Source organism: Mustela nivalis (assembly GCF_964662115.1).
Source record: "Mustela nivalis genome assembly, chromosome: 10".
Lineage (NCBI taxonomy): Eukaryota > Metazoa > Chordata > Mammalia > Carnivora > Mustelidae > Mustela > Mustela nivalis.
Window position 1 is genome coordinate 4,748,381 of NC_139029.1, and position 21,620 is coordinate 4,770,000.

At 49.1% G+C, this 21,620-nt stretch overlaps 2 protein-coding genes across 2 annotated transcripts in view; both read left to right on the forward strand.

Moving 5' to 3' along the window:
• Window positions 1-313: 313 nt before the first annotated feature.
• On the forward strand, window positions 314-9,694 carry VAMP3 (vesicle associated membrane protein 3). The gene is made up of 5 exons (XM_082685296.1): window positions 314-445; window positions 2,587-2,668; window positions 5,917-6,075; window positions 6,810-6,861; window positions 7,911-9,694. Coding segments are annotated over exons 1-5 (315 nt in total). The 5' UTR covers window positions 314-443; the 3' UTR covers window positions 7,931-9,694.
• A 4,397-nt stretch (window positions 9,695-14,091) lies between these two features.
• Window positions 14,092-21,620, forward strand: part of PER3 (period circadian regulator 3) — a 58,682-nt gene continuing 51,153 nt past the window's right edge. Inside the window, 5 exon segments of the mRNA XM_082686553.1 lie at window positions 14,092-14,189; window positions 14,463-14,850; window positions 15,311-15,456; window positions 17,202-17,317; window positions 18,515-18,716. Of these exon segments, the coding sequence (XP_082542679.1) occupies window positions 14,672-14,850; window positions 15,311-15,456; window positions 17,202-17,317; window positions 18,515-18,716 (643 nt within the window). The 5' untranslated portion in view covers window positions 14,092-14,189; window positions 14,463-14,671.

A 21,620-nucleotide genomic window follows, 5' to 3' on the forward strand; every position in this document is an offset into this window, starting at 1 on the left:
CCCGTACACAGACGGGTACGGCCCGCGCAGGGACAGACGCTTGAGTCGCCAACGAGCACGCGGAGAGAGGGAGTCTACCCTACGGACGCCGGTGATAAATACTCCCAGAGCGCCTTCCGATCTTATTTTAACCAGTTTCCCGGGGGAACGGGGGTCTCCAGGACCACCAGCAGAAGCACGCAGTCCCCTGTACTGTCACGGCCAGGGAAATGGCCCCGCCCCCATTTACCGACACTGTCCCCCTCCCCGGGCCCGACGCGCCAGGCGCCCCGCCTCGCGCGGTCAGCTCGCGCCCCGCCCTCCCGGGTGGCCCCGCCCCCTTCCGGCGCGCCCCTCCGCGGACGCGCCCGGCGACGTCATCTGCCCCGCGCCGCCGCCCCGCCCAGCTCCCGGCCTTCGGTCCCGCTGCGCCGCTCTGCTGACCGTCGCCCGCCGCCACCAAAATGTGAGTGACGCGGCGAGACGCGGGTTGGCTTCGGACTCCGGGAGACGGTGGCCCGCGGCTGGGATCCTCCCCTGGCTCGGTTCCCCCCTCCGCCCCCTTCAGCCGCTCGGACGCGGGCCTGCGCGGTGGCTCCGGAGGCCCAGGGATGGGCGGCGGCCCCGCGGCTACGGGCTGCCGGCGGGCGGAGCCTGCCCCGCGGCGGTCCGGCGGTCGCGGAAGAGGCGGGGGCGGGGCTGCCGGGGGATTCCCGGAGCTAGGAAACGCCCCCTCCCTCCACGGTCCCTACCTGGACCCTACCCCTTCTCCCCTTCCCCTAACCCCCGGCCCGAGGCTCCCCAGAGGAGCGGTGGCCCCTGCCCTAGACCTGGAGCGCCCGTTTGCCGCCTGGTGCTGGGCTGGGCTCCGGAAGTTACAAGGGAAAGGACCTCGGCCCTGTGTGTAGAGGCAGCAGCGGTCAGAGCGGACTCGGGAGCAGAGCTGTAGACCTTCCCTCTTGAGGCAGAAGCCATCTTGTAGTGGCCCCTGAAAACATGGGAGTTTCCCGTGGTAATATTCTGTCAAGAGTCCCACGGACCCCCTGTGCCCCTCCAGCCTGTCATGGCTCACCTACGGAGGAGGAAGGAATGGGTGCTTTCCTCGGGTTCCTCCTAGGAGCTAGGGCCACCACTCTGGAGTGTACCTGCTGAGGCTGCTGTGCCAGGAAATCAACGGTGGTTAAGGTGGTCAAGGTCTAGATCCGTAGCATCATGTGGGACCTGGTCTGGAGACAGGCTCCAGTGCAACCAGCCGTGTTGGCTTTCTAAACCCCACTTTAGGCTTCCATGAGTTGGGGCTAATGGTAGTACCCCCTTCTAAGAGTTAATAGGGATTAAATGAGAAAACGCTTGAAGAAGACGTACCAGTACGTGGTTCTTCACTGTTACCTATCAGAGAATAAAATTAAGTGTAAGGGCAGGCATGGGATCTGCTACATCCCCGGTCTTTGACACATGGTAGGTATAAAAAAACTTGAACCAGTGGATGCATCAGTAGCTGGTATATGAAGACGCATGCTTGGTGCTGTCTTGGGTACAGGGAAAAGCCATCTAAGACACAGGAGTCTGATCTCCTAGAGAAGGCAAGACGTTCCGATGACCCTTGAACAACATGGGTGTGAATTACACGTGGGTTTTTTTCTGATAAATACAGAATACTACAGTTACTGTGTTTTCTGTCTTAACGATATCCTTAACAGTTTTTCTCGACCTTTATTGTAAGAGCGCACTGTGTAATACATACAACATACAAAATACGTGTAAATCGACTGTTTATGTTCTTGGCAAAGCCTCTGGTCAACAGTAGGCTGTCAGTAGTTACATTTTTGGAGGAGTCAAAAGTTACGTGCAGATTTTCAGTTGTGGGGTGGGGAAAGGGGTTGGCGCTCCCAAAGCCCACCTTGTTCAAGGGTTGACTGTGTATGTGCGTGTGTGTGTGTGTGTGTGTGTGTGTGTGAAAAATCAAAGTGTAGCCAACCAAGTAATGGAAGCAATAAGGACTTCAGAGCCACAGTGGTCAAGGGTGATCTGCCTGGGGAGAAACAGGCATTCAGTGAGGATTTGAAAAAGGGGAACCTTTTAAGAGAGGAGGCACCACATCTCCCCTTACCACTCACACCGCCCCTCCCCTCCTCCCTACATCTTGATGTTCCTGATCCTGTTTCTGTAAATGAATATATTTCTCCGTAGTGGAAAAGTGGCATTTTGTAATTGTTCATAAGTGTGAAAACAATTCTTGCCACAATGAGAGATCAAAAGAGTATTGAGTGCATTTAAGCAGATGTGTGCCTTTAAACAATAAAAAAGTAGAGTTTCCCTCTCTTAGGATCCCTGATATTAATATCAGGTGCTTCAGCCTTACAGAGTAAAGCTTGTTAAACCTTCACTTTAGACTCTGGTCACTTCTCACATATGGATGAATCTTGGAAATTATAGAGGAATTCGAAGAAATGTCATTAGAACCTTTGTTCATTACTGTGGAAAGGATTTCTTTTCTGCTTTAGTTCTGAAACTTCTAACAGCGAGGTCTTGGAGTAACGTCTTCATCCTTACAGAAATGTATCTGAAATCAGAATTTACTCATGCTTGTGCCTTTCCACGTTTCAGGTCTACAGGTGCACCTGCAGGTTCAAGTGCTGCCTCCAGCAGCAACCGAAGACTTCAGCAGACACAAAATCAAGTCGATGAGGTACTGGTCTCCAGTGTTGAAAACTGAATTTTAAACCAACATGGAAACACCCTGGAAAGAATTCTTTTTAGAAAAAGTATCATAAAAGCATGAGTATAAAGGAAATGTTGGCTGTTTCTTAAATATAACAAATGAGCTAAGCTTCTGAGAAGTCAGTCTCCAGGAGTCATGCTTGTTTTCCCGTGACCGAATCCTGTATCTGAACCACAGACACTCCTCCTGAGAGCATTCCTCCAGGAACCACTTTATAAGATACAGTTTGCCACAATTTGAAAAGAAAAATAGTTTATAAAATAGGGTAATAGAGTTTTAAGGATTAGGTCTCTAGGTTGTTCGAACCAAGACGAATCCCTCCAACCCGATTTTTCATCAAAAGGCTTCTTAGAGTAGCCTGGCACACTGGTTACTAGGCGTGAGCAAACCTCTGGAATTCCATTCCCGCTGTCACCCATTCACGTACCGAAGGCAGATGCTGGCAGAGTGCTCCAGCCCGACAAATCGGTGTTTGTGGAATCCTGGGGTCTTTTGTCCAGCATCTTTGTTCTGCTCTGTATGTGCAGGCCCACAGTGGAAGACTGTGAGCAATGCCGACTAGGATTCTGTAGCCCGAATAGCTGCCAGCGTGCAACAAAGACCTCTCGCTCTTTCTGCATTTAGCTGCTTTAAAAAGCAGAATCCAACCTAGGTCAGATTGCATTATTAAATCATTTGGTAATATTCTGGTCTGATGGTTTTGTTTAGTAACTGAATTCTGAAACTTGGGACATTTCCGTGGAGTGCTTACCCACCTTACCCAGTCCAACCGGATGAAGCTTTCTTTTACTTACAAACTCAAACTCGGTCCTTTTTCTTAACCAAAGGAATTTTAAGGAGAGGTGGAGGTATTTTGTTGGTTTTTTTTTTGTTTTGTTTTTAATTGAGGTGAAATTTACATAACCTATAATTAGCCATCAAGCAGGGGAGTTCAGTGAACTCGGTGTTGTGCAGCCGTTAACCTCTGTCTGCTTCACTACTTTTGCTCCCCCGCCCCAAGAACGCCGCGGACATGCGCAGTCCTCGCTTGCCGTTCCCCTTTTCTCCCGTTCTGGTGACCTGTAGTCCGCTTTCTGTGGCTGTGGATTTGCCTGTTTTGGCTTTTTCCGATAAAGGGGTTCATGCCGCATGTGGCCTTTTGGGTTTGGCTTCTTGCACTCAGCATAACATTTTTGCAGGGTCCCCGTTGCAGCATCTGTCAGTACCGCCTTCCTTTTTCGGGCTGAGTGGTGGTCCGTGCTGTGTGTGTACAGAATTTGTTTCCCATTCGTCTGTGGAGGGGTTTTTGAGTTTCCACCTTTTGGTTATCATGAATGCTGCTGCTGCAAACATTCATGGACAAATCTCTGTGTGGCTGTATGTTTTCATTTCTCTTGGCTATGTGTCTAGAAGCAGGAGTGCTGGATTATGTGGTAATCTTGTGTTTCACTTTTTGAGGACCTGCCAAGCCTGTACACAGTGGCCGCTGCCGCCTGCCTTCCCTCCAGCAGGGTCCGGGGCCCTGCTTCTCCGCTTCCTCACCAACACTTGTTCGTTTCTGTTTTCTCTGAGTGTCGCTGTCCTCCTTAGTGAATATGAAGTATTTCATTGTGGTTTTGCTTTGCATTTCTTTAATGACCAGTGGTGTCGAATATCTTTTCATGTGCTCGTGGATCATTTGGTTACGTTCTTTGTAGAAGTGTCTAGTCAAGTCTGTTGCCTGGCTCTTCTTACTGGGTTGTTTCTCTCCTTGTTGGGGAGCAAGAGTCCCATATATATGTGTATATATATATTCTGGATATTAAACCCTTCTTAGATAAATGATTTGCAAATAGTTTCTTCTATTCTGTAGATTGTCTTTTCATATCCTTGAGAATGTCTTTTGCACAAAAGGTTTTAATTTTTTTGAAGTTCAGTTTATTTTGTCTTTCGTTGTTCTTGATTTGGTGTCAAATCCATGGCCAAATTGGAAGTTAGGAATGTTTGCTCTTATGTTTTCTTCTAAGAGCTTTATAGTTTTTAGCTGTTATACTTGGGTCATCAATCTATTTTGAGCTAATTTTTATATATAGGGTGAGGTGTAAAGGTCCAGCTTCGTTCTTTTGCATACAGCTGTCCCGTTGTCCGAGCACCATTTGCTGAAGAGACCATCTTCCTCCTCACTGAGTGATTTGACAGTTTTGTCAAAAATCATTTGGCCATAGAAGTTTGAGTTAATTTCTGGTTCCTCAGTCCGTATGTCCGTCCTTATGCTAGAATCCCACTACTTTGATTGCTGTAGCTTTGTTGTAAGGTTGTAAGGAAAGTCTGAGTCCTCCAACATTTTCTTTTTCAGTATTGTTTTGCCTATGCAGACCCCTTGCAATTCCATACAAATTTAAGGACTGGGTTTTCTGCTTCTGGGAGGGGATGGTGATGGGGGCGGGACCGTGGCATTTGACTAGAGATTGCGTTGGATCTGTTTATCTGTAGGCGCTTTGAGGCATCTTGCCGTCTTAACAGTAAGTGTTCCCATCTGGGAACTTGGAACGTCTTCCCATTTAATTACATCTTTGACTCCTTTCCGAGGTTTTCTTGTAGTTCGTTTTCAGTGCACAAATCTTCCACTTCCTTGGTTCACTTTATCCCCTACTATTTTATTTTTTCAGATGCTACTGTATATGGAATTTTTTAAAATTTCCTTTTCATTTATCTTATATGGAAACATTCTGATTTCTGGGTGCTGGTCTTGTACCCTGAGCCTTTACTGAGCTTGTTTATTGACTCTAGTAGTGTGTGGATTCTTTAGGATATTCCATACGTGGAATCATCTGCAAATGGCTACCACTTTACTTCTTTCTTCCCCATTTGGATGTCTTTTGTTCTTTCCTTGCCTGATTGCTCCGGCCAGAACTCCCGGGGGAGTGTTGAACGGCGTTAGTGAACGCAGGCGTCCTTGCTTGTTCTGGATCTTGGGGAGAAATCTCCGTCTTTCACCACTGAGCCTGGGTGTTACTTGAGGGTTTTTCCACAAATGCTCTTTGTCGTGTTAGGGAAGTGGCCTTCTGTTTCTAGTTTGCCGTGTGTTTTCCTCAGGAAAGAGTGAGCCCCTCCCTGCTCCCTCCTTTTTAAATGAAAGTGTGGCTCACAGTCACCAAGTGCTGACCCGAAGGGAAATGAGCCCTTTTACTTCGCTGCGAGTTCTGCTTGTTTTCCCCTCCCTCTCTGTGTAACTCGGCGTGCTTGCGTCCGCTCAGGTGGTGGACATCATGAGAGTCAACGTGGATAAGGTGTTGGAAAGAGACCAGAAGCTGTCGGAGTTAGATGACCGCGCAGACGCGCTACAGGCAGGAGCATCCCAGTTTGAAACAAGCGCTGCCAAGTTGAAGAGAAAATACTGGTGGAAGAACTGCAAGGTGATTTTCTTTCGCCTGTTTTTACATGGAGTCACCCTCCCTTCTCAGAGGGCCTGCGGGTGTTGGAGAGGAGTTTGATGTCCCGTACGTGGAACTCTGGCTTGACTCTGAGTCTCGAGCCCTGACCGCATGCCCTCTTCCCGTGCCCTCAGCTAGGAATGCTCCGTGAGCCATGGCTGACCTTAAGCAGCGTATAGAACAGGAATGTCCAAAATCGGGTCAGCAGCCCACCAAGGCCCTTCCACATCTCTACCCCCGCAAAGCCCTGCACACACAGTGGCAGGAAAGGGCTGGGGTTGGCAGCCCACTGGCCTGTGGTTCAGTGAAAGGCTCCAGCGGCACAGGATAGGGGTGCTTGAAAGCCAGTATGCTCCACAGAAATGCAGAAAGCAGCCCCCCAGCAGCGCACCCCAGAGCAGACCTTAACACCTGCCGCAGCTCAGATGTATCTAGCCCCTTAGGGCACATGAGTGACACTCCCCGATGCACAAGACGGGTTTAGTAGCCCATGCAGATGCCTTCCTAGGGACCACAGATCATTGGACCATCTTCTAAAAAGCAGATAAATAACTTCATACTATAATCGAGAACAGCAAATTTAGGCTTTAAAAACTGAATTATTTCAGATTATAGTGTACCTTAACTTCTCGGTCCATGACTAGAATATTACAGTCTTCAGTGAGCACGCTTGTCTATATGTTTGGAAATGTGAGATGGTCTCTGTTTTGTTGCAGATGTGGGCCATAGGGATTGTCGTCGTCGTCATCATAATCATCATCATCATCGGTGAGTTCTTCTGGCAGAAATCCACTATTCAGGTCTTCTCGGTGTGGTGACCGCTGACATCACGTACAAGAACTTGGAATAAAAAATTCCCTCAGAATTACTAGTTCACTCCAAAGATTTTCATTTTCTTCAGTAAATATTTTTTTTAAGATTTTATTTATTTATTTGACCGAGAGAGAGAGAGAGAGATTACAAGGAGGCAGACAGGCAAGCAGAGAGAGGGGGGAAGCAGGCTTCCCGCCGAGCAGAGAGCCTGATGCGGGGCTTGAACCCAGGACCCTGAGATCATGACCTGAGCTGAAGGCAGAGGCTTAACCCACTGAGCCACCCAGGTACCCCTCTTCAGTAAATGTTTTAAGTACTTGATTATTTCATTAAAATCCAAGGGTTTTTTAAATACACACGTTGATCCTTTGAAGTCAGAGGAAAATGTGTTCATTTCCACTGCCCCATCTGTTTTCACTCTGACACATTTTCATCCGATACTTCCTCGTACGAGGAACAGTCTCGTCTGTTGATTACAAGCATGACTGCCTGTCCCCTGTGGCTCCGGTCCCGTCCAACTGAGCAGCCCTGGGCAAGCAACTTAATGTCCCGGGTCCTCAGTTTCTTCACATGGAGACTGGGGATGTAATAGAACACCCATCCGCTTGCTGTGGGGACACCGCTGCTCAGTCTGCGAACGGCACGTAGCATGGTCCCGGGCACGGGGTACTGACAGTAGCGGGGGAAGTGCCCCCGTCGGTACGGCCATGCCTGTGCGCACAGAAGTCGGAGTGCCGGAATCACCACTCCTGCTACCGTACGTGATACCAGAACAGGCCGTTGATGTTTGTTGCCCGGGCCCTGGGAACCATTTGCAAAAGCAGTTCTTCCCACCCCTTCTCTTGACAGTGACCTCCAGCCCTCGGCAAAGTGTAGAGACGCCACTAGTAAGAAGGTGGCCTAGTTGACTTGCGCATTTAGACCGTGACGCTCACTGTTAACTCCGGGTTTGCAGTGAGAGACTGAACTGCTGTTTCCTCTGCTTTGTCCTGTCTCCCCCTTAGTGTGGAATGTTTCCTCGTGAAGAACCAGTGCCGCTCCGCCTGCCGTTCAAGAAACCTCTTCGAGACCTTTGACTTAGAACCCGCTATATTCTCGAGCTCGCCTACTGTTCTGTCTAAGCTGATTAGTTTCTGTTTGTTACTGTAAAGTTGAATTTCTAGGCCATGTGCCTTTGTGATGTCATAAACACTCCGAACTTGAAGTGCGGCCGCCCAGCCCACGCCCGGCCCGGTGCCTTCACAGATGGCCGAGTGGCTGATGAAGAGCGTCTCTTAACTTCCCGAGTGTTGTCACCTTGAAGTAAGGTTGTCTGAGGAATTGCCATTAATTCCAGTTAAGGGAATTTGTTCCAGGCTAGCCGTCCCTGCCGTATGACATCTTCTGAACCACATTCTAAGCCTTTAGGTAATCAGATTTCCAGTTTGTGCCTTCCAGAAAGAACACTACTGCCTAAGCAAATCTGTAACAGTAACAGGTTGTGCCTTACTTTGCTATTTTTCGGATTCCCTAGAAGAGAATTTTCTACTGTTTATAAGCACTACTGACTCTTGCGCTGTATTTAAAAATAAGACGTGGATAAAGAGTTTCTGCTCTTACATTAGATATGAAGATGTTTACTTTCTTGTTACTGTTTTTGTATCACTTGCTAAAAATAGTATTTTAATCAGAAATAGCCTCTTTAAAACATTTTTACAGAACTATGGCTATGACCAAAGTTTCTATTTTGCCAAAAAGTTGAATGCCCAGTACAGTGTCCTTACGTCTGTTCCTGACATAAATTCAAAAAAGTGACAAATGGAACTTAAGGTGCCCTTCAGAATTAAAGTTGTAATACTGTCTGTGAACCCTCTCCATCCTGACAGGCCTGTCTTGCCTCTGGAGTGCTGTGGGTGGTGCAGCTCCCCGAGTCCGCATTTCTCCCAGGGGCAAGAGCAGGTGTAAGCCAGACTCTGAGCATCTCCTCCCGAGAGCCTGAGCTCAGTAGGGCCTCTGATAATTATGGGAGCAGCAGTCCTGCAGCCTTCGAAGGAGACCATCTGTGAACTGGTCATTAACTGGCCCGGTCCGCATAAACGATAGCCTTTGGTAGTTTGTTTTCCTGTTTTTATCCATATCCCACTTCCTAAATCTGTCTTCTGAATTGTACCTTCTACCGGGCCTTGGTCAGGGGTGGATGATTGTTCCCAGAGGACAGCTAACCAGAGACTCTTTCTTTCGTCAACGTCAGAAACTGTACAAGATGCTGCTTTGGAAACAGCTTTGTCACCTGAGAGACTTGTGGTGTACGTGAGACTTTTACCATCAGGGCGGGTGGCTTAAGGATGGGAATTCAGGTTGGCATGCAAACAGGCAAGGAGGCTCCAAGGGAGAAATGCTGAGGTCTTACCACCCTGACCCGTGGTTACTAGAGGATTCTAAAATTCTTGTCCATATGCCAGCGTGTGACTCACAAAGCAGCAGTTGAGGTGCACCAGGACACGGGCTCCCTTTAGCATCTCTCGCCCTGGCCTCACTGAGACGCTGCCGTGTTGAGGACACGCCCTGCAAGACGCCCCACAGGAGGAAGGAAGCAGCCGTCAGAGTGGGGCAGGCCTTGAGGCCGCCCTCTGCTCAGGGGCTCTGGCCGGGTCTGACTCAGAAACCTTGGTGCTCTCTCCTTGCCTCGTGCCCGGTCCCTGTAACCCGCTGGCTCCTGCACTGACCCGGGGGCACCTTGCTTGTATCTGTGCATTTAGCTGGGAACTTACCCACTCTAATGAACTGAATAAACTGTTTATAAGCATGATTCTGGTATCTTGTGTTGCTTGTAGAAGAATCGCTGTGCGCGGTCCAAGTCACAAAACTGGCATTCCTTGTTGCTGGCCTCCCTTCTCACTTAGAAACCCCCAAATGCACTTCCTCTTCTCCCCAGCCCCCAGCATTTTCCCCTACCCTAGTGAACCCAAGCAAACCCTTCCTCTCGTGAGAAGTATAGGAGATGAGGGGTGGGGGCGCTGGCTTTCCTATAATTGCCAGAATGCTCAGGAGCTGGCTTTTGAGTTTCTTAAATACACGTTCTTCAAAGACCACAGAGCTGGCCCTCTTTGGTGGGATAGCGAGCTGCCTCTGTGGCCCTCGGGGAAAGGGAAGGTGGACGGGCAGGAACCTTCTCCAAACACAGCTCTCCTTTTGATTCTGAACACCCTTCCCCTAGGGTGTGAGAATTCCACACTTCCACTCTTAATCTACCACCTCCAGGGAACAATACAATATGGGTAGAAGTAGCCTTTGCTTATGATTACAGTGAAATGCCAGTTGCCTATATAAACCTGAGAGAGAAATGGTTGACTTCTTCCATTGCCTTGACCTTGGAAAGATGGTCGCCACTTTTCTTGTCTGCCATGCTATCGCGTCCTGGTAAAGCACCTACAGCAGAATCGTACCATTTGTTCGGGACCTTTATATAATGAGATCTATATAAATTTTGGCTCCTTAAGATTTTGAAGGAAAATCTACCATAAAGGGCTCTTTTCTGCCTCTCCTGTAAATGTCAGGATTCCTCAGTCAACTGGGTCCTCAGCCAACCTCTTTCCATTCTACTCAGTCTCCCCAGGGGCAATCTTATCTCTTCCCACATCTCTATCTTGAATGTACTGAGGATTCCTGGCCTAGTGGACCAAACAGAATTAGGCATTCCCCTGCAGCACGCTCCTCTTCCTACCGTTAACAGAGTCTGTTCCAGAAAATGGCACCACCATCCATCCAGTGTCCACGCCAGACCAGTCCACTGCACTTGCTGTTACTTGTTGTGACCATACAGATCACCCAGAAGGTGCTGGAGCGCTACGTAATAAACGTTTTCCAAATCTCAACAGCTTGAAGTTATTTCCTCACTCATGCCTCAAGTCCAAAGCCAGCCAACAGGAAGGTTCTACCGTCAGTCCCTCGGGGAGGGACTTCCTGTAAACATTTGTTTCAGGTTACCACTGTGGCAGGAGGAGAACATCAGGAACTGTGCGCTGCTCTCAAAGCTTCCATCTGCAAGTGCGGTTCTTAGTTCTGCTCACACTCCTGGCCAAAGCAAGTCACACGACCCCGCCTAACCTCAGGTGGCAGGGACCACATGTCACTGGAAGGAGAAATGCGATGTTTGTGAACAGTTGCCTTCCTGATGACAATTTCAGTCAAAGGATATGGCAAATTCCCCTCAACTCATATGTATTTTCGAATGAGTTGTGCATCCTACGTGATAATTCCATATTTGCATCACTAAAAGAATGTTTTTTAAAAGTATGATGATTTTTTTTTAATTGGTTTTGAGTGAGGATTATTTGTTTAAAATTGACTGGACTGCTCAGTGCATTTAAAAATAGCATCCTTGGGGGCGCCTGGCTGGCTCAGTTGGTGGAGCGTGAGACTCTTGATCTCAGAGTGGTGAGTTTGAGCCCTACATTGGGTATAGAGATTACTTAAAAATAAAATCTTAAAAAAGCATCCTTATTTATAACTGAGCTGCTTTTTACACTAGCAGAAAATACAATCTATGAAACCACAATTTACTAAATAAGTCAATTATGGCATAATTATTAGAAAACAATTGATTTTTTTCCCCTTCATCCCCTAAGTAGCAAGCTAAGTGCACTGCAAAATCTTCTACTTGTCTTTATACTGTCAGGACCATGGGCAATCTCCTGTTAACACAAGTGCCTGTCTTTAGCCCAGGCTCTGGGTCCGAGCCTAGTGGAAGCCTTCCCTCCAGCCATTCCCTTTGCGGCTCCTCCTCCTGCTTCATCCCTTCTCCGACCCTATTGGTCACCCCATCAGACCCTAATGTGGTCCCTATGTCCCTCCCTTGGGCAAATAAACACTTGTCTACAGCCCCGCACAGCAAAACCCCTCCCCACAGCTTGCCGTGGTTACTGCCCCCCATTGCACTTTTCTTCAGCCAACACCACTGGGACATCCTTAACCAAGGTCACCATCTCGGTGAAGCACCACAGAAATTTCTCTGCCCTTGTCATACCCTGTGCATCACCAGCATTTGATACGGTGAATAGCTCTCTCCTTGAAATATTTATCTAGCTCCCATGACCCAACGTTCTTCTGCTTTTCTTTCAACCTCCTCTATGGCTCCTTATTCTTCACCTGGCTCTCTGCTTGGCCTTTAAATCTCCACGCCTAAACCCCCCCACCCCCGCCTTGGCCTTTGGCCTTCCTCTATCTGCATTTTCCTGTTGAGAATTTCACCCGTGACTGTAAATGCTGTAGGGACTCTGGCCTCTTCCAAACGTCAGCCCTCTCGCCATACCTGGCCTCTCCCCTGCATCCCGGGCTGGGACATCCAGTCACCCACCTGACAATCCCACCTGCGTGCTCAAACATAACGTGTGGGAAACAAGTCTCCATTCTCCCCTCTTCAGAACTTACTCTCCCCAGACCTGTCCGTCTATGCTGATGACCCATGACATGCAGCTCTGCTTACACCAAAGACCCAGGAGTCACCCTTGATCACTCTCTCACACACACACACACTCAACTCATCCGCAAGGTTCTGTGCCCCAGATGCCTCCCATGTCTAGACCGTCCTTCCTGGCACCACCCTAGTCCAACTGGTCCGCAGCCCTCTTCGTGTAACTAACAGCCACCTGTTACCCACTCCCTGGGTAGAAGTCTGGCCAATACAGATCGCTCTCTTGCTTCAGATCCTCTTTCTGCTCCCTTTAGAAGAAAACCCAAATCGTGTTCCCTAATTATAATCTGGCCCTTCCTGACTTCCTGATCGCCCCTCAAACTATTTCTCCTCCCTCTGGGAATTCTCCTAAGTAGATGTTCTTTCTGTTCCTGAACAACACACCTGCTCTGCCAGAGCCTCTGCAGGTGTCTTTTGCCCCCTCCCTTCGGGCCACCCGTACCCGCACCCCCACCACACACACACTCAGGTTTCAGGTCGCCCTGTCCCAGCGGCTTCCCCGATCACCAGGTTAACGTGTCTGTTGCGTCCCTCACCCTTCACCCCCCTCCCACCCGCATTTCACATTGCACCCAGCCTATCCACTTGCTTGTGTCTTCCGCCTTCATAAAAGGTAGACTTCCTGAATGGCAGGGACTTTGGCCACCACTCTTTCTCGGGGACCACAGTCATCCCGGCCCAGATCATCTGCTCAGTAAGTGTCTGTTGAACGAACGCAGTGTGACAAAACGACAAAACGAGAGGAGACGGACATCTGCCGTCATTTGGAAAAAGGAGGTGGTTTATCCAATACATGACGTGAACAACTGGCACACTTCACTCACCCCTTTTCTGTACAACTCCTTTCATTTTTCCAAAAAATACTGAACATTTTTCGTGTACCCGACACTGAAAAGGGGCGGAGCTCTGCCCTTCGGAGGAGTCGACACACAATCTAAAAAACCTTCAGACTTGATATTTTTACAAAGGGCGTGGCTACACCTTCCTTTTCTGAAACGGTGTCTCTTAACATACACTCGTCTTCCCCCAATTGACAAATCAACCTGTAACTTCAGGAACCAGGGAAATGTTCAAAGTCCGCCGTCAAAATTCCGTTTCTGAAACAGGCTTTGATCTTCCCGGGACTGCTCCGGGGTCAACACCTCCGAGCCCCCGGAGCTGGCGGGCGCGAAGCACCAAGGTTGAGCAAGATGCAAAAAGGGAACCCGAGAAGGTGCAGACCAGGCGCTCGGACGTCCAGCGCTTCTTCCCGCGGCCGGGCCTGGCGCGACGGCGCCCCTGGGTGTCTCGCCCCCACCCCGGCCACCTGCGCGCCCAGCAGCCTGATCTCGCGCCCCTCACGTGGGGGCCGGCCAACCCCGCTCGGGTCCCGCCCCCTCGTGATTGGCGGCTCGAGCGCCCTATCCCTGTCGCGCTGGCTCCGGCCTCCTGGTGGTCCCGTTCCCCACCCCCCAAGGGGGCGGAGCACTCGACTAGCGCGGCCTGAGCTCCAGCCCCCTCCGGGCCCCTCCGCCCCCCGCCTACGCGCCGGCCTGCCGGGATTGGCCGAGCACCTACCTTCGCCCGACCCCCGGCGTCATGTAACTCGCTCTCCGGCCTTCTCCCCTCCCACTCGCCTCGGGTTATGTAACCGGGCGCCCGGCGCGGGCTCCGCCCTCGAGCCAATGGGGGCGCGCAGAGCCGGCCGCGGCAGCCAATCGCGCGGCTGGGGGCGGGGCAGCGTCACGTGGCGCACGGGGGGCGCGGCGCCGGCGGCAGCCAGCACGCGGCGTGCCTCGGGACTGCTTGCTGCCCGGCGGCCGGGTGGGGCGAGCGGCGGCGGCGGCAGCTGGTGAGTACTCTGCTGGGGCGGGGAGATCTCCCCGAGTCCGCCCTCCGTTCTGGGCCCGGGGGAACCTGGGGCTGCTGAACTTGGTGCTGGAACTTCCGCACTCCCAGGTCCAGTTTTGGGCGCACGTCGCGGGTGGGAGCCGCGGGTGGGCAGGCCTGCGAATGCGGGAGCCTGGAGGGGGGCGGGGTTGTCACAGCCCGGCGTCCGCAGCATATCGCCCGTGTCACTGGACACCTGTCCCCTCAGTCGCGTTCCCCCCACCCGCTTCCCCAGGCTGCCCCCGTGAGCCGAGCCATCGGAGACTGCATGGAGATCCTGCAGAGGAAACCGGCCAGGTGACCAGGGACCCGTATCCGCCGGCTCCTGATGACCAGTCATCTTCGCTAAGGCAATGGCGAGGTCCAAAATGAGAAATAAATTCCTGTCGCTGACTGCAAGGTGAAAAGGAAGCAGGCGACAGACCGAGGGCTGCTGAGCAGAAGATGGACCCCTGTGAAGACCTGGAAAGGTCCGGCCGTGAATGTCTGGACTCCAGGGGAACTGAGCCTCTGGAACTTGAAAGAGCGCAGGCCCGGGCCTCGGAGGCCCTGGGGAGAGGACAGGAGGAGATGTGGAGCCAGAAGTTCCAACTGCAGAGCCTACAGGTGGAGAGCAGTAATAGGTGACAGGCCTGATCTGTTTGTTGTTCTTCCAGGGCTAGTACAGGAACTGGGGGGCTTAAATCGCTTTATCCTTTTGTTTGTAAGCCCAGGAGAAAGTTCAGGGGGATCCTCAGACAATGGAATGAAAAGCCCTGGGAAACTGTGAGGAAGTACCAAAGAGTGCCGGAGGTTCGGGAACAGTGGTTAAGGATTTATCTGAGCGGGGGAGCTGCAGTAGGGATGAGAAAAAATAGAAAAAATGGAAGATGTTTGATGTTTACCAGTTTCTTTGGCCAGGATCCCCCACCTTCCAAAGGGGAAAATAAACCTGGGAACAAAATGAGATGATCCGTAGGAAGCACTTAGAAAGTTGCTTGCCACGTTTGATCAAGGCGGGCTGCTCTTGTTTTGAATTTTAATTTTATTTGAAAGTGTGAATCGATGGGTTGGTTCTTTGTTTTGTTTTGTTTTGTCTTACAGTGAACAGCAAGATAGAAACAGAGTTTCTGAAGAACTTGTAATGCTTGTGCAAGAAATGAAAAAATACTTCCCATCAGGGAGACACAGTAAGCCAAGCACTGTCGATGCCCTCAACTATGCCCTTCACTGCGTGCACAGAGTACAAGGTAAATGCGCAGGAGAAAAAGTACAGTCCTGGGAGTATATCATTTTGTTTGTAAACGTGGGCCAAGCCGGGAGAGCTGTCAGTTTGGTTCTGGTCCCCGAAATGTTTTGAGCGTTTGTGGTGCTTGATGTGAGATGAGCAAATAAATCCACATGAATTGTATCATGTCTTGGTTTGGCAAATTAGGAACATCAGGAGAACCTTGTGTCATAGTTTAGGAACTGTTGTTGAGCGACTCTGCCATGTTTTGATGATTTGCTTTAGGAGAGCAGAGTTTAGCACATTTTAAAGCTCGCTTTTTAAAGGATCATGGTTTTCTCAGGGTATTGGGGAAAAAACACATTTGGTAAATACAGCTCGCCTTTCCATGTCATCCACATACAGTTGCAATGCATTCATGGTATGTCACGAATTTGCCAAATTAATTTTTTTTTATTAACATATAATGTATTATTAGCCCCAGGGGTACAGGTCTGTGAATCTCCAGGTTTACATACTTCACTCACCATATCACATACCCTCCCCAATATCCATCACCCAACCACCCTCTGCCTACCTGCCCCCCGGCAACCCTCAGTTTGTTTTGTGAGATTAAGGGTCTCTTATGCTTTGTCTTCCTCCCGATCCCATCTTGTTTCGTTTTTTCCTTCCCTACCCCTCAAGCCCCCCACGTTGCCTCTCCACTTCCTCATATCAGGGAGATCATATGATAATTGTCTTTCTCTGATTGACTTATTTCGCTCAGCATAATACCCTCTAGTTCCATCCACGTCATCGCAAATGGCAAGATTTCATTTCTTTTGATGGCTGCATAGTATTCCATTGTGTATACCACATCTTTTTTATCCATTCATCTGTTGATGGACATCTAGGTTCTTTCCATATTTTGGCTATTGGATTTTGCTGCTATAATCATTGGGGTGCACATGCCCCTTGGGATCACTACATTTGTATCTTTAGGGTAAATACCCAGTAGTGCGATTGCTGGGTCATAGGATACCCCTATTTCCAACTTTTTGAAGACCCTCCATGCTTTTTGCCAGAGTGGCTGCACCAGCTTGCCTTCCCACTGACAGTGGGGGAGGGTTCCCCTTTCTCCGCATCCTTGCCAAGGAATTCGCCAAATTAAAAACGAACCACTGCTAGCACCTTTCCCTTTCTATCTCTGACCTTTCTTTTTCAGGGATTTAACAAAGTACACATTTTCTTTAGCTAGCGCAAACCTCTGTGATGTCATGTATGACACACAGGTCCTGAATACGAAAGTAATATTTCTGTCCTAAACATACTACGTGCATGTATTTGGGATTTGGGGTTTTCATACCTTATATGGAGCTTGCTCCTTGTGACACAGAACATCAGAAAATCCTAAACACCAAAGGCTCGACGTTGGTACAACTGTCAGTGTTTTAGATGAAAGATGATGATGTGGTTTTGAGGCAGACACGCCGAGGTGTCCTCATCCTAAAAAACAGGCCAACTTCAAGGGTGGTAAAAATGATCTCCTTAGGGCGCCTGGGTGGCTCAGTTGGTTGAGCAGCTGCCTTCAGCTCAGGTCACGGTCCTGGAGTCCTGGGATTGAGTCCCGCATCGGGCTCCCAGCTCCACGGGGAGTCTGCTTCTCGCCTCTCATGTTCTCTCTCACTGTCTCTCTCTCAAATAAATAAATAAAATCTTAAAAAAAAAATGATCTCCTTAAGTTATCGCTGTCACTGGACTACCTGTTTATTTTCCTGTGTTTCTTAGCAAACAGTGGGTTTTCCCAGACCCTCAGTCAGAGTGGAGCACCTCAAGCATCTGCGACCACCTACAGTCTCAAGGAGCTGGGAACGGCTACCTCGGGCTACCCTTCCAAAAACACAGTAAGAATCCACACATTTTGCCATATCAGCCTGCGTGCTTTTTCCTAACAACTTTATCTAGACGTAGATACTGAAACCTAATAACGTTGGAGCTTCAGTAACCATGATGCGAGGCAAACACCAGAGGCTGCCCAGGAGGCATCCTGTACTTAGTTTCTGCTGCCCTGGTGAGAGCACAGATGTAAACTCAGGTGGCGGCCCGGGGGTGGTGGTCTGCTGGGCTCCCCTCACCAGCCGCCCCTGCCTCCTGAGCACCCCTGCGATCTCTCGACCAAAAATAAAAAAATAAAAAATAAACTGCAGCGTAACTGCTCTCATTTTATTCTAATTTCCGAATTGTTAATTTGTATTTATATCATTCTTAGTTCCAATACTTACTCCTTCAAGTTGTAACAGCTGGATTTTAGAACCAGCTGAGTTGAGATGCTGTCATCTTTCTGTAAAATTGTACAAGAGACATGTTGTGTATCTTTTTTGAATCTCTTCGCGTTGGCAGAATCATTCAGCCTCATGCTTCGTTGTTGGGATGGGCATGGCTTGGTTTCACGTTTAGACCTCAGACGTAGAGATCTTGTCATGTCGGAGCGAGAGCGCTCCCTGAGATCACAGCAGTGTTTGTTTCACTGACTGCGGTGTTTATGGGACTCTGGTGGGTGTGGTGGAGTTGGAAGAAACAAGGAGAAGTTTAAGATAACATTTTCCCTTTAAGATCTTCAAGATAAAACTTAGAAGGATATGCCAGTGGTAGGGGACAGGAACAGTGGTCAGTTTGTAAATGTCACTGCTGTCTCATAGAACAAATGGGAGACATGATTCTTACGTAGCGAGGCGTGTCCAAGACAGTGTCTTGAAGGAGGCGGCTCTTGAGCGTGGTCGTAAAGCCTGGAGTTACGTATTGGTCATGAGAAGACAGTCCTGTCGGTTTGCAAATGAGAAGGCATCGGAAGTGGATACGCCGTATGCACATTTAGTCAATGTAGGATGAACAGGTACATTGTCTGGTATAGAAATCAGACCTTCAGAAGATCCAATGTGGGTTTTTCGAGGACCACTAAGGCATATGTTGGAGAATCGCGCTGCCTTTGCAGGGTATGTGCCTGTTTTGATGACATTAGGAGTCTAGAACAAATTGACCTTTCAGGAAATATTATTCACATGTGTCTCAATATTTGCGTTTTTTTAAACGTTTTTTCCTAGGATACCTTTGTGGCAGTTTTTTCCTTTCTGTCTGGAAGGCTAGTGCACATTTCTGAACAGGCTGCTTCAATTCTGAATTGTAAGAACGATTTCTTGGAGTCGTCTCACTTTGTGGAACTGCTCGCTCCCCAAGATGTGAGGGTTTTCTGCGCACACACTGCCCACGCTCGCCTCCCCCTCTGGAACAGCTGGGCCCAAACAGGTAATGGGGCCGAGGGGCGGATGTTTACCTTGCCTCAGCACGATCAGTTTCATTCTTTCAGAGAGAGGACCAAAATTAACGTATTGCTTTGGACCTGCAAACTATATGGTTTTTCTTATTTCTTTATGTAAAAAATGAGAATGTGGGGCTCCTGCCTGGCTCAGTTGGTGAAATGTGCAACTCTTGACTTTGAGGTCATGAGTTCGAACCCCACATCGGGTGGATTACTAAAAATAAATTTTTTTAAAAAACAAAGGCACGTAAATGAATAAATAAAAAGTCAGGCTGTGTTGGAAACAGCATTTTAAATTCTCTAATAACAAAATTCCAAGTAATATACTGACTTCGTGAAGTTAATTTTATAGGTTCCATATCATACATGTTTTTTTTTTTAATATGGTTTGACTGCCTGCATCCCATATAACAGTTTCATTGTTATAAGGATTCTGTTTTCTCTAATAAAATTAAACGTTTTCCCTCTCACATTGACTTCATTATTTCTTTGCTTGGCTTTGGAGAGAAACTTCTCATGATTAGCTCCCCTTCCAGTTTTGCTTCTCCGCAAAATTTCATGAATCTCATTTTCTTCTGAAATAGTTATTTCCCTGAACTGGGAATGCCAAGTCCTGGTTTGGTTTGTGACTTGCAGTCCTGTGTGATTCTGTAAATAATTCATTATTTCTTTTTAAAGTCAACCTTTATTATTTCATATTCTTTGTGAATATTAGTATATTAGTAATTAGAATTATTAGTAATTAGTAATTAGATTAGTAACATTAGTACAGATCAACCCTTTTCTTTTGATTCCAAGCCCTCTTCTTTTGTTTTTTTAAATTTTAAATTTGTTTATTATAGTAAAAAAAAAAGTATATATCTTATTAAAGTAAAAAAAAAAAAAAAAGACCCCTTACCAAATGTACCATCTTAACCATTTTTAAGTATACAGTTAAGTAGTGTTAGACATTGGCACGGATGTGAAACACCCCTCCAGAGCGTTCTCATTTTGCAAATCTAGGGCCCCATGCCCATTCTGACTTTCTAAGGCAGGCCGTGGTCCAGTGGGAACAGGCGCTCATGCTCCTTTTTTCCATGGCAGACCTTCGGCCCTGTCTTTTGGGCGTAGCTCATGGACACTTCAAAATGCACACCTGTCTTCCTTGCTTGTTTCCAACTCTTTCCTGTTCCCCTAAGAAAAGGTTGATTTCATTTCTCTTTCTTTTTCTTGAGCATGTATTTTCAACCTCTAATTGTCCATTTTCGTTTGTCTGATTTTATCCACCTTCCTCTGCTCCATCACCATTTAGCGGGCCAGCGCTGGGGGCCGGGAGCTGTTCAGGGTGCTGAGATGGCCCTAGGCGCCTTGCCCCCACCTTCCCTCCACCGTCAGTGCCCTCTGGGGTCTCTGTCTGCTCCTTTCAGCTGTGTTATCTTTGCAAGTTAGTTATTGCCGTGGTATCTCCCCAACATGTAAAAAGGTAACATATCCTGAAGTCGCTGTTTTGGGAACCTGAATTTTGACTTTCTCCTTAAAGAGTTGGTGCTCCTCCTGGCCACTGCCCGCACTGGGCTTCGCCTCGCACACCTCTGTGATTCCGGCTCTTCTAGAGCCGTTTCTGGGCTGGGCCCCTACTGCCTCCTTCTGCCCTTCCTCTGAGCTCCTGGAGCATGAAGGGGACATAGGAAGCTGGGAACTCAGCAGATGTCAGCCTTTGGCTTGGCGTCAGAGGATGTTTCCACTTTGGTTCGTACAGACCTCCCGGGAAGATCTGACCACTGTTCTGTAGAGCGCACGTCCGAAAACAAGGATTCACCCCCACAGCCGAGGTGTGGAACTGAGAAGGGACTCGTGTCCACTGTTTGAGATCCACGGTCTGGCTCTCGGTCCCGCATGACTCCTAGAGACTGCAGTGCCAGCGTCCTCACACAGACTGCACGCAAGCCTCCCTTCCTGTAGAGTTGCCGTATTTCCTATGTGCAAAGACTTTTAAGCAAGGAAATTGGAAGACCTGAGTTTTAAATTGAGTTTTGTCCCTTCTGGAACCAAAGAGGCCATTTTGCTTCCCACATTAAAATTGTCCTGTCCCACCAGCCCGCTAACACACGGCCGCTGAGAGAAGCACACACGCCGGCGGTTGGAGCACTTGAAGTATCTGGAACATTCTGCAACACGAGGGCTCCTCTTCGTTGCTGACGTTCTGTTGAACAGTTACTGTTTGCCCGGGCCTTTCTTCATGCTTCAGTGGATTGACTAATTTAATCTTCACAAAACCTTAGGAGCGGTAGACCCCATCACTGTCCCCAGTTGATGGATAAAGTAACTGTGTTAGTTTGGGTCTCCTGAGCAGTAGACGCCAAGATGGGGTTAGCTGTTGAAGCGACATGCTGCAGGGGGTGGGGGACGGAGAGGAGTCCACGGTGCACGCCTGACCCCCGTGGAAGGAGCAGGAACCGGGGGACTGGGGAGGGGGAGGCTTGGCCTGCCACACGGCTCACAGGACCAGTTGGCCGGCCGTCAAAGGGAAGTCCCAGCCACTGTCACACAGCAGAGGAGCCCAGCATCTCCATGGAATGGTCCTCAGTACCACTCCGTGCGCGGGCCCTGGGTGGGAACAGCCACCAGAAGTGGGGCCCTGGGATAGCAGCTGTGGTCTGTGGTCAGTGATGACCCCTGAAGCCAGGAGTCATGTCCTTTCACAGTCTCTCTGATCCTGAGGCACAGAGCTAAGGGACTCATCCAAGGTCACGCTCCTGGCAGACTCAGAGCGGGATTTCACCCTGGCAGTGTGAGTCAGGGCCCTTGCTGGGATCTGCTGCCCCTCTGGACCACGTCAGTCCCTTGCAGTGGGAACCATCAAACAGGACGTCTGTGGCCACACGAAGGTGGGCATTTGAAAACGACACCAA